Here is a 13,312-nt window from a genome sequence, read left to right as displayed (position 1 = left end):
TAATGCCCCCTCTTCCCCTCGCCACCCAAAGTTCCAGCACCCACCGCCCCCTCATGTGAAGGCTTACCCTAAGGCAGGGCCTAGCACTGAGATAAGGGGCAGGAAATTCAAACACTGCGGTTGTTCTCTCACGTCTTGGAGACTGGGACCATCTGGTTATTGATAGAGGTCCTGATTGAGCCGAGACAGCGAAGGGAGCAGGTGAAACCTTTACAAAAAAGAATCCACTTGGAGTCTTGGGCCTTCCTCCAGGAATCCTGCAGACTCTCCAGTCGGTGGCGGTGCGGGGACAGGCCACAGAAGCACCTCTTTCTCTGGGTGTACCTGTGGCCGGCCAACCATCCGGCTGGACAATGAGGTGGGAGGTCAGGATCACCCCCAACCACCTCATTAGCACGGGAGCATCGGCTTTGGGGCTACTGCAGGGACAGACCCGGCCGCCCCACAGCAGACGAGCAAACCCCCGAAAATCCCTCGACAATGGAAAAAAGGGGCATAAACCCAGCGAACCAGGTCACCGCTCCCAATTCCTGACCTTTGCTCCCTGAATTGATGGGCGTTGTCCAGGGAGCAAAGGTCAACAAAATCTTTTTTTCGTGCCTTTGACTAGAAGTCCTGCTTGTGCCAGCACTGTCAGTCTGAATCCATCCTTCATTCAAACTAAAACTGAGGGCTGCAGTGATTGAGAAACTGGGAGGTGCAACCCGGCCCATTCATTTCTGAGATGACAGTGTGAATCCAAGTCCAGACCAACGGGCTGAATTTCTCCCTTGTTTCTGGGCCGCAGGTGTCTACTGGGTGGGACCAAAAGGCATCCCTACCCCAACAGACGTCCCCGAGAAAAAAGGAGCTGGAAGATTTGTTGGGACACCTGTCTCATTCACACCTTCCACTGGCTGAATAGAGCCTATGAGAGGGGGCTTTCCCCCAATCCTCAACACCCGTCAGTCATCTGCTGCACAGGGCCGCTGTGGATTCAGGAGAACGCTTCTGTTGAGCATGGCAGTTGAGGCCAATTCATTAAATATAAATATATTCAAGAAGGAGTTAGATATATTTCTTAAGGCTAAAGGGATCAAGGGGTATGGGGAGAAATCAGGGACAGGGTACTGAATTTGGATGATCAGCCATGATCGCATTGAATGGCAGAGCAGGCTCGAGGGGCCAAATGGCCTACTCCTGCTCCTATCTTCTATGTTTCTATGATTTGACCAACCAAAGAGGCCCATCAATCAATCATAAAGCAGCCGCCCGCTCTTGTGTTTTTTTAATTCATTCACGGAATGTGGGCGCTGCTGGCAGGGCCAGCATTTATTACCCATCCCCTGAGAAGGTGGACGATGAGCCTGTGAGAGTGAAAGTATTCCCACAGTGCTGCTAGCTAGGGATCCCGCGCCTCGGTTGATGCCAGCTGGTCCATCCCGCTTTATTCTTATTATACAGGAAACTCTCTATTAACCGGCGCCTAAATATCCAGAAATCTCTCTTAACCGGCAAAATTCAGGAGTAAGTTCAGGTAAGTTTTACTATGTATTAGTGGCCGTGTAACCGGGGTTCCTGGATCTGTGGCCGTGTAACCGGGGTTCCTGGATCTGTGGCCATGTAACCGCGGTTCCTGGATCTGTGGCCGTGTAACCGGGGTTCCTGCACCTGTGGCCGTGCATCAGGGACTCCTGGATGTGGCCGTGTAACCGGGACTCCTGCACCTGTGGCCGTGTAACCGGGGTTCCTGCATCTGTGGCCGTGTAACCGGGGTTTCTGCACCTGTGGCCGTGTAACCGGGGTTCCTGCACCTGTGGCCGTGTAACCGGGGTTCCTGCACCTGTGGCCGTGTAACCGGGGTTCCTGGATCTGTGGCCGTGTAACCGGGGTTCCTGCACCTGTGGCCGTGCATCAGGGACTCCTGGATGTGGCCGTGTAACCGGGACTCCTGCACCTGTGGCCGTGTAACCGGGGTTCCTGCACCTGTGGCTGTGCAACAGGGTCTCCTAGATATGTGGCCGTGTAACCGGGACTCCTGCACAAGTGCCGTGTAACCGGGGCTCCTGCACCTGTGGCCGTGTAACCGGGGCTCTCGTACCTTGGTAAGTATACCTCTCTGTAATCCGGACTTTTTGATCAACCGGCACCGCGCCGGTCCTGTCGGTGCCGGATAAAAAAAGAGTTTCCTGTATATGGTTTTGATATAACTGAGTGGCTTTCAAGGCCATTTCAGCAGGCAGTTAAAAGTCAACCCCATCTGTGGCTCTGGAGTCACGTATTGAGTTAAGGACAGCAGATTTCCTTCCCTAATGGGAATTACTGAACCAGATGTGTTTTTCTTGACAATCACAGTCACCATTACTGATGCTAGTTTTTTTAATTCCAGATTTATTTAAATTTCCCAGCTGCCGTGGTGGAATTTGAACTTGTGTCTCCGGATCATTAGTCCAGGCCTACTGGATTACTAGTCCAGTCACATAACCACAGTGCTACCATGCCCATACATGTTTGCTGTTTTGCTTTGGGTCACCCGGGCGTCGGACATGCGCTAGAGCTAGGATGACACGACAACGAAGTGATGGTCAGTGGACCTTACACAAGTGAGTGGGGGTGGGGCGGGGGGTGGGGAGGGAAGAGAGAAGGTAAAGAAGCAGCATCTGTAATCATTAATTTATTTGGTCTGGATTTTTTTTAGGGTTCTGACAACAATTGGTTGAGGGTCATTCCTCGGACCAGGTTTGGGGCGTTTGCCCGCGGGGCGAAGGTTGTGCTGTACATGAGGAGAACGGGGCCTCACCTTCGCATTATCGACGGCGGGTCTGGGTACCTGTGTGAAATGGAGCCGGTGGCGCACTTTGGACTGGGTAGGTCGCAGCAAAGTCCCGTTCCCGTCGTTCGCTGTTCCTTGAGTGCTGAAGTTGGAGGGGTTCTGAATTCCCTCTAGCGGTGTGGGGGAAATGGGGCGGGGGAGGGGTTCAGCTGGTGGAGCCCACCGGAACACGCCAAGGACCCAGTGATGCCTGGACTCCACCTTCTGAGCGGCCTTGTGTTGGCAGGAATATCCACCCGCCCCCCCTTTTGAGGGAAAATTACATCAGGGGGTGGCATGGGGGGAGGGGGGATTGGTGGGGTTGGGGGGAGAGGGGGATTGGGGGAGGGGGGATTGGGGTGTGGGAGGCGAGGTGGGGGGAGGGGTATTGGGGATTAGGGGGGATGTGGGGGGACAGGGGGTTTGGGGGAGGTGATTGGAGGTTCGGGGTGGGGGGAGGGGATATTGGGGGAGGGGCATTTGGGGGTTGGGGGGTTTGGGGGAGAGGGGGTTTGGGGGAGGGGGGTTGGGGGGTGGGGTGAGTGGGTGTTGGGGAGGGGGGTTAGGGGGGTGGGGGGAGGGGGATTGGGGAGGGGGAAGGGGGTTTGTGGATTTGGGGGGTTGGGGGAGGGGGGATTGGGGTTGGGGGTGGGGGTGTTTGGGGATTTGAGGGTTTGGGGGGAGGGGGGTTTGGGAATGTTGTGGGGAAGGGGGTGGGGAGTGGGGTTGGGGGAGGGGGGGAGGGGGATTTGGGGTTTGGGGGGTGGTTGGTGGTTGGTGCCAGCGGATGGGACTCCCACCAAAAGGTGGGAGTTCTCACTTCTGCGGTTCAGTCTGGATCAAGGGTAGAGTTCGGGATCGGCACGCCGAGCAAGATGAAGGGGAGTGGGACTAACTCTTCAAAAGAGCCGGCACTGCCTCGACGGGCCGAATGGTCTCCTCCTGTGCTGTACCATTCTATAATGAAGTATAGTATGTCAGCGGCCAGATGGGGGGATGTGTGCCCAACTGTTGGGGGAGTGGATAGTCTTCAGGGGTCCAGATGCGGGACCCCCAAAAGTTGGCTAATTTAAATAAAAAATTCAGGATGGGCCTCTTTACACAAAGGGCCAAGGGAACATTCTTGGGGTTTTGGGCGGGGGTTGGTTGGTTTGGAGGTCTTGGAAACCCCTCCCCCCTCAACTCAAGATGGGCAAACATTGGAGTTTCTTGCAGAATTGGGGAAGGCGCTTGTTGGAGCTCCGTCCGTACTAGGCACCCGCTGGTTCCAGGCTAATGCGGTGCTCTCCCACTGACCCTGCAAAATTTCAAACCACTGATTTCTCGGGCTCTGTTCCTCCATTCTTTCTGTGCAGTTCGGTCGCTAAGTTGGTTGCATGTCCGATTCAGGGCCTAGTACGACCTGGGTTTGAAAGACCAGCAACAGAGAGGGTACAGAGGAGATTCACGAGGATATTACTGGGACTGGAGAATTTTAGCTATGAGGAAAGATTGGATAGGCTGGGGTTGTTTTCTTTGGAACAGAGGAGGCTGCGGGGGGTCCAAATTGAGATGTCTAAAGTTATGAGGGGCCTAGATAGAGTGGATAGGAAGGACCTATTTCCCTTAGCAGAGAGGTCAATAACCAGGGGGCACAGATTTGAAGTAATTGGTAGAAGGATTAGAGGGGATTTGAGGAGAAATCTTTTCACCCAGAGGGTGGTGGGGGTCTGGAACTCACTGCCTGAAAGGGTGGTAGAGGCAGAAACCATCATCACATTTAAAAAGTACTTGGATGTGTACTTGAAGTGCCGTAACCTACAGGGCTACGGACCAAGAGCTGGAAAGTGGGATTAGGCTGGAGAGCTCTTTTTCGGCCGGCACAGACACGATGGGCCGAATGGCCTCCTTCTGTGCTGTAAGCTTCTATGATTCTATGATGATTCAGTCAGCCTCTTACCAATTTAATGTTGGATAAAAGGCAGACTGTGTATTAGGATGTGGGGGAGCAATCAACAATACAAGGATGCAAGCTCTCAACAATGGCTCCCAAACACTGTTGCAGTGTCTCCTGGCTGCTCAGCAAGGAAACGAGGATCAATATCCCACCCAACCAGTGTCGGCCAAGCCTCAGTGAGTAGCACCCTCACCTTTGAGTCAGAAGGCTGCGGGTACCCCAGAAACTGGAGCTCATGATCTAGGCTGACAGTCCCAGTGCAGTGCTGAGGGAGTGCTGCAGTGTCGGAGGTGCTGTCTTTTGGTAAACCGAGGCCCCCGTCTGCCCTCTCAGGTGGAAGTAGAAGAACCCACGGCCACTATTCAGAAAAAAGCACGGCAGTTCTCCAGGTGTCCTGGCCAACATTTGTCCCTCAGCCAACATCACCAAAACAGATTAACTGGGCATTTACCTCACTGTTGTTTCTGGGATCTTGCTGTGCGCAAATTGGCTGCTGCATTTGCCTATAAAACAATGGTGACTACATTTACAAAGTGCTTCATTGGCTGTGAGGTGATTTGAGAGGTTCTAAGGTCGTAAAAGGTGTACAAATGCACACCTCGCTTGTGGCTTCTGTATTCACCTGCCTGTCAATATGCCGTGCATCAATCCAAAATGTCCCATGTGGCATATCCGTTGTAAGGCTTCCACGCAGCCTTTGTCCTGCTGATGGGATGTCCTCCAGGCAGATTGGCGCCCGGACTTGGCCTGTACTTTGCATCCAGATTATCAAAATGTGCTTGAGGTGCCTTGATAAGCCACACCTGCCTGCTCAGTTGGTTCGAGTGGATGTTAAAAATCCCATTACTGTACTGGCAGAAGTGCTAGAGAGCTCCCCCAGTGTCCTGGCCGATATCCCTCCCTCAGCTGGCAACACTGGAAAAAAAAAACCAGATGAACTTGTCATGGATGTTTTCGAGGAATCTTGCTGTGCACAAAATGGCTGCCGTGCTTGCCTACATAGAAACATAGGAGCAGGAGTAGGCCATTCGGCCCTTCGAGCCTGCTCCGCCATTCAACGAGATCATGGCTGATCATCCAAACCCTAGCACCCGGTCCCTACACCGACAGCCATCCCACCCAAGCCCTATCCCCGTAACCCCACGTATTTAATCCCCCCTAACACTAAGGGCCAATTTTTTTATCATGGCCAATCAACCTAACCCGCACATCTTTGGACTGTGGGAGGAAACCGGAGCACCCGGAGGAAACCCACGCAAACACGGGGAGAATGTGCAAACTCCACACAGACATAACAACAGTTGCCGCCCTTCAAAGTACGCCAAATGTGTTGTGTTATTTCTGAGAGCTGCGATAAGCTGCTATACAAATTATTCATTGGGCCAAATTTTCTGATCGGAGGCCTTAACCTGCGGGGGGAGGCCTCCGATCGGAAAAAATCTACGAACCTACCCGCTGGTTCCGTAGATCCCGAGACGTCTGCTCCTGGGGCCTCTCCACTACGAAATGCGCAGAGACCCAGGTATCGCAGGGGCGGCGCAGGCGGGTCGCGAGCGTCCCTGGGATCGCGTGGGCCACGGGGACCCAATCAAAGAAGGGAATCCCCCTGCACACTTTTGAAAGGTCCGTACGGACACATCTGTCAAAAGTATGAATGAGGATCACTTAAAAAACACACTTAAACATTAAATACATTTTTTTTTAATTACCTATTTAAAATTAGTTAAAATGACATTAAGCTAAGTATTTTAAACAAAATTTAATTTTTTGAAAATGATAATTAAAGTTTTTTACATGGCTAAAAATAAACTTACCTTTTTTTTAAAAGTATTTTTAAATTATAAATGAGTGAAAAAATATATATTTTTAAATTTTTAAAAATTTTATGCTGGTAAAAGCAAACCTTACGCTTTTATCTGGCGTAAGATTTCTAAAGGTTTTCAGCGGGCGGAGGTTGTGCAGAAAGCGGAACTCTCCCCCCTGCGGGAGCCCTTTTCCCGGGGATGTGGAGGATCTGTCAAGATCAGAAGTGCCGTTTTTCGGCGCGTGCGCTTCGCACGCCTAAACCCAGCACTTGCGAGGCCCCTACGGGCGCGTACACACCTCGTACACACCCGTGGGGGTCGGAAAATCCGGCCCATTGTCTTGGGATGTGGGCGTCGCTGGCAAAGCCGGCATTTATTGCCCATCCCTAATTGCCCTTGAGAAGGTGGTGGTGGGCCGCCTTCTTGAGCCGCTGCAGTCCGTGTGGTGAAGGTGCTCCCACAGCGCTGTCAGGGAGGGAGTTCCAGGATTTTGACCCAGCGACGATGAAGGATCGGCCGATATATTTCCAAGTCGGGACGGCGTGTGATTCGGAGGGGAACTTGGAGGTGGCGGTGTTCCCATGGGCCTGCTGCCCGTGTCCTTCCAGGCGGTGGAGGTCGGGGGTTTGGGAGGTGCTGCCGAAGAAATGCAAGTCTTTTCTTTACCACTTGATAGTTCCCACCTTTTCCCGTCCAAAACCCTCAGTCAGTTCCCGTGGAAAAATCACCCCATCACCCCATTCCAGCACGCTCCGTTGCACTGGGCTCAGTTTTTCTTCTCCCTCTTTGTAAATACCATCGTAGCGATCCCGAGCAAAGCACAAGACAGATTTTCACTGCACTGTTTTATATGAGGAAACCATCCATCTTAGCCACGACAGATCAATTAGATGGGGGGAGTTAAAAATTATTGACGTAGGTTCCATAAATCTACTTCTCCCCCTCAGAAAAACCTGACAAGTCCTCGTAAAAAGAGAAAATTGAGGTTTAAATTATTTTTATGAAGTATTAAATAACAGTATCAGACAGCCAGAGCTGCATACTTTATTGTGGTTAAATAAATGTATGAAGCACCACAACACGCTGAAGAAGTATTAATTACTGCACTTGAAATACGTATCAGCTTCTCTCAACTCTGGCCTCTCGCTGTTCTTGTCTCTCTATTTTATCTACACTGCAATGGTCATTGTTTCCCCCAACTCTCGCAACCTCTTTCTCCTTAGCTCCAAACACACCATCCAAAATGCTCTGCCTCCTCCTCCCACCATCCTTCGCTTGTCGAAATTGAGTCTCACCAGACTGATACCTGGGATGGCAGGAATGACGTATGAGGAGAGATTAGGTTGATTGGGCTTGTATTCGCTGGAGTTTAGAAGGATGAGAGGGGATCTCATTGAAACTTATAAAATTCTAACAGGACTAGACAGACTAGATGCAGGAAGGATGTTCCCGATGGCGGGAGAGTCCAGAACCAGGGGTCACAGTCTAAAGATAAGGGGTAAGCCATTTAGGACAGAGATGAGGAGGAATTTCTTCACCCAGAGAGTGGTGAACCTGTGGAATTCTCTACCACACAAGGCAGTTGAGGCCAATTCATTAAATATACTCAAGAGGGAGTTGGATATATTTCTTAAGGCTAAAGGGATCAAGGGATATGGGGAGAAAGCAGGGACAGGGTACTGAGTTTGGATGATCAGCCATGATCGCATTGAATGGCGGAGCAGGCTCGAGGAGCCGAATGGCCTACTCCTGCTCCTATCTTCTATGTTTCTATGACTCATTCACGCCTCCTGCTCTCACTCACTATTTCCCAGGAGCTGAGAAACTGCGGAATTCCTCACCTCCCTCAGTATTCACCTCACAGGTTTTTGCAATTCCCAAGCTTGGCACTACCTATCCACTACTTCATTTAGCTCAGCTCGACCGTTAGTACAGGCCTGGCTCAGTTGGTACCACACTTGCTGATGCGTTAGAAGGTCATGGGGTCAAGCCCCCCGCCCCCCCTTTGAGGTCTTGAACAAGTCAGGTAGGCTGAGGCTTCAGTGCAATGATAGGGAGCGCTGCCCACTGTTGGAGGTGCTGCCTTTCAAGATGAGATATTAAACTGATGTCTGTTCAGAGGTAAAAGACGCCATTGAACTGTTTGAAGAAGAGGGGTGATTTCCTGGCCAACAGTTATCCCTCAACCAACACCACCAAAGACAGATTAGCTGGTGTTTGTGGGAGCTTGCTGTGCATAAATTGACTGTTGCAAAAACAGTGACTGCACTTCAAAAGTCATTTATTGGTTGTGAGGGGCTTTGAAATGTCCTGAGGATGCAATAAGGTGCTAGAAAAATGCAAGTTCTTTCCTTTACAATTTTTAGCTTTGGTGGTGCCCGGCTCTGTAAGCCGTGGACCTCTAGCCAGGTTTCTCAAACAAGGTTAAAGAATGTTCTCTTTACTGAGGGGCTTCATCTGTTGTGTGAGAAATTTGGGGTGAATGTTTGCAATGGTTTGTAGTATATTTTAACAGTCCTCAGGAGACTGTCTGCATTATGTCCCAAGACATCACTGCAGAGGTTCTTCAGGCCCAACCATCTTCAGCTGCTTCATCAATGACCTTCCCTCCATCAAAAGGTCAGATGTGGGTCGCTGATAATTGCACAGTAAACAGTTCCATTCGCAACTCCTCAAACAACGAAGCAGTCCATGCCCGCATGCAGCAAAACCTGGACGAAATTCAGGCTTGGGCTGATAAGTGGCAGGTAACATTCATGCCACACAAGTGCCTAGCAATGACCATCTCCAATAAGCGAGAGTCTAACCACTGCCCCTTGACATGCAACAGCATTACCATTGACATCCTGGGGGGTCACCATTGACCAGAAAGTTAACTGGACCAGCCAGGTAAATACTATGGCCACAAGAGCAGGTCAGAGGCTGGGTATTCTGCGGCGAGTGTCTCACCTCCTGACTCCCCAAAGCCTTTCCACCATCTACAAGGCACAAGTCGGGAGTGTGATGGAATACTCTCCACTTGCCTGGATGAGTGCAGCTCCAACAACACTCAAGAAGCTCGACACCATCCAGGACAAAGCAGCCCGCTTGACTGGCACCCCATCCACCATCTGGGTCGGTAACCAGAAGTCATAGATTTAAAATAATTGGCAAAAGAGCTAGAGGGGAATTGAGGAAATATTTCTTCACACAGAGGGTTGTTAAAATCTGGAACGCACTATCTGAAAGGGTGGTGGGATCAGATTCCACAGGGACTTCCAAAAGGCAATTGGACATGGACTTGAAGAGGACTAATTTGCAGGGTTCTGGGGGAAAAGCTGGGGTGTGGGACTAAATTGGACAAGCAAAGTGGCTGTAGGATTCTATGATTCTATTCTATGAACAAGCAGGTAGAGCCTCAGTTTAAAATCTCGTGCAAAAAGACGGCACCTCCGACAGTGCGGCGCTCCCTCAGTACTGCCCCTCCGACAGTGCGGCGCTCCCACAATACCGCCCCTCCGACAGTGCGGCGCTCCCTCAGTACTGCCCCTCCGACAGTGCAGCGCTCCCTCAGCACTGCCCCTCCAACAGTGCAGCACTCCCTCAGTACCGCCCCTCCGACAGTGCGGCGCTCCCTCAGTACTGTCCCTCCGACAGTGCGGCGCTCCCTCAGTACTGTCCCTCCGACAGTGCGGCGCTCCCTCAGTACTGCACTGGGAGTGTCAGCCTGGATTAGGAGCTCAAGGCTCTGGAGTGAGTCTATTAACCCATGACCCACTGACTCTGACTTAAGTGTGCTATCCACTGAGCCCACCTCGTACTATCAGCTGACTCGTGCTGTGGTACCGTTGCATGAACTCTGAACCCCAACGGTCACCTTGCCCAAGAGTCATGGGGGAAAAATTCAGTTGATAGCGCCACCCGTTAGCACCTTAAGAGGGCGCTAAGTGGGGTGCAAAGCAACTAGCGCCCGGGCGCGGCGATATCTGCGCCTCTCGCAAAATTGACCGGACATTTTGCGGCGGCGCTAAACAATACCGCCACGAACTCCTGTGCCGCCAGATCGTGACGTCAGTCGAGTGCGCAACGCCCCGTTAGCATCCCGGACCGGATATTGAGTGGCGCCCCCTGCCTTAATGCCTGCCGCTAGCAACGACAGGTTGAGGGGAGCGTTGTGCAGTCAGAAAGGGACTGGGGGAGCGCTATTTAAAGGCGACCGCTTCCTGCCTTTTTTTGTCGGTGACATTTTTTCACCACACATTCTGAGAGAGAGAGAGACTTCTGGAGAGATTCAACGCTGTGTGAAGGAGTTTTGGGTACTGAGCAGCACTTTGCAGGTTGATTTTGATTTGCCCTTCCTTGTATCGATTTAGAAGAGACTGTGGGGGCTGCACTCTGAGCTCTTTCCCTGGGTCTCTCCATTGTTCTTTCCAGCAGATTTGATGTACAGGTCTCTCCAGGCTGAGATTCAGGCTGAGATTCAAGGCTGCAATGAGCAGGATGTGGATGGAGAGCAAGATCAACCCTCCCCTTTAAGATAAAAACAGAAAATGCTGGAGAAACTCAGCAGGTCAAGCAGCATCTGTGAAGTGAGAAACAGATTTAACGTTTCAGGTCGATGACCATTCGTCAGAACTCCCATTTAAGAATTGGATGGTGCCAGTGTGTCAGTGTTCCATTGCTGACTGAAATCACATGAGCTTTGCCAACGCTCTGAGGTTGCACCTCGCTCCTCAGAGCCTTAAGAGAGGTGTGTAACGTCTGATTTAGCGCTCCAATCACCTCCAGGGGCGATAAAAGCCAAGTTTGCTGTCGGAGGCGATAATTAGCGCCAGGCACTAAACTTTGCGCACTGCCAATAATAGCGCCCCAAACAGGGCGATACTGAATTTCTCCCCCATAGAGTTATACAGCACAGAATGAGGCCCTTCGGCCCATCGTGTCCACGCCGGCCATCAAGCCCTCTCTATCCTAATCCCATTTTCCAGCACTTGGTCCGTAGCCTTGTATGCTATGGCATTTCAACTGCCCATTCTTCACGGGAGAACCGGCACAGTCAGGTTGATGGGGTATCCCGCCGTTCGGGTACATCACAGCGGAATCTAACCATATTATTACCTGACATTCGCACGCATGCACCTTCCAACAGGAAAGCAACCCGGATCGTGAACTGTGGTTGATCGGTGGAGTGGGCAGCACCATCCGAGCATCGATGGGCCACACGTTTTTTTTCCCCAACTTTTCTTTTTTTTGTATGTTCCTGTTTTCTCTCCTCCCACGATATTTGAGCTCTTTCACCGCGGTGAAAAATTGCCTGGGTTAACTTTGTCAAACCCTTCATAATCTCAGAAGTCACTTAGCTGTCTTCTGCTTCCAACGGAATCAAAGCCCAATCTCAGCCGTTCCTCTCAGATTCTGGGTAGTTGGGACCACGTTGGGTGCTCACCTCTCTTCCCCGCCATAGAATCTTACAGCACAGACGGAGGCCATTCAGCCCATCGTGCCTGTGCCGACAAAGTGCAGAAAGCAGGGGAGAAGTATTCGTTCCGAGCGTCAATCCTTTGTCAGCTACACGCTTCAAAGGACCTGGAACACTGTCCCTTCACCTCTGACCCTTCACCTTGGTTAACTGGATTCAACTCTGGCCCATCCTTATAAGATTGGAAGTCTTCTCTCCCTTTTGGTCCTAAGTGAAATCATAGAATCATACAGCACCGAAGAAGGCCATTCGGCCTGTTGTGCCTCTTTGAAAGAGCTATGCAATTCATCCCGCTCCCCTACCCTTTCCCCTTGGCCCTGCAAATTTTTCCTTTTCAGGTATGACATGAATCAGTCATTCATGAAAGAAAGACTTTTGAAATGATGCTGAGCGGCCTACGGGTGGCGCTGTCCAGGGAGAGTATAAATACTCGGGCACGGGCCCAGCTTGCGCAGGACATTCTTAACAGGAACTAGTGAAGGACACAACTAGACCTCCATGTTGTAAAACAGTTGATTAAAGCTTTGTTTAACGCTTAGACCAAGTGCCTAGTAGTTTTCTTATGTCAAGGTATATATCCAATTCCCTGTCATGAATAACAATGACCACCTTATGAGAGCAGAGGTGGACACAGATTTAGGAGTTTCAGTGGCATTCATGGTGTCACATCAGTAGAAAAGAAATAATTTCCACACCAACTATTATACCAGGTATTATATAGTGTCGCGGTTATGTCACTGGACCAGTAATCCAGTGTGAACTGCAAGTTTAAATCCCACCATGGCAGATTGAGAATTTATATCCGGTTAAATATTCTAGAAGTTATCAGTAAAAGTGATTGTGAATCTGTCGGATTGTCATAAAAACCCAACTGGTTCACTTGTGTCCTTTAATGGAAGGAAACCTGCCCTCCTTACCTGGTCTGGCCGAAATGTGACTGCAGTCCCAATGTGGTTGACTCTTAACTGGCCTAGCCAGCCACTCACTTGTACGAAGAGCTACTAGAGATGGGCAGTGACGTAATAAAACTCACTACGCACTTGGTTGGAGTATAAAGCAAGGCTTTAATCAACTTGTTTCAGAACATGGAGGTCTAGTTGTATTTCACTAGCTCCTTGTCTTTACAAAGTGTCCCTGGGCAAGCTGGGCCCACGCCCGTGTATTTATACTCCTTGGACGGCGCCACCAGCTGGCCGTCCAGTGTTATTTCATGAGTCATTTCTTTATGATGATGAGATTTATAACAGGCAGTAAATGCCAGCATTGCCAGTGATGCCCACAGGCAGAGAATTAATAAAGAAAAATTCTCAATTTGCCTTCTT

The 13,312-nt window shown here is 50.7% G+C and overlaps 1 protein-coding gene across 1 annotated transcript in view; it reads left to right on the top strand.

Moving 5' to 3' along the window:
• The window catches only part of LOC147113322 (cartilage acidic protein 1-like), a 270,647-nt gene that overhangs the window by 233,329 nt on the left and 24,006 nt on the right, over positions 1 to 13,312 (top strand). Inside the window, exon 10 of the mRNA XM_085996116.1 lies at positions 2,678 to 2,846. Within this exon, the coding sequence (XP_085852242.1) occupies positions 2,678 to 2,846 (169 nt within the window). The remainder of the gene's footprint in view (positions 1 to 2,677; positions 2,847 to 13,312) is intronic.

This window comes from Somniosus microcephalus, chromosome 8 (genome assembly GCF_052327205.1).
Source record: "Somniosus microcephalus isolate GS21.2 chromosome 8, FLI_Smic_1.0, whole genome shotgun sequence".
NCBI classification, from domain to species: Eukaryota; Metazoa; Chordata; class Chondrichthyes; order Squaliformes; family Somniosidae; genus Somniosus; species Somniosus microcephalus.
The sequence above is the reverse complement of the archived record's forward strand: the minus strand, read 5'-3'. Positions and strand labels throughout refer to the sequence as shown.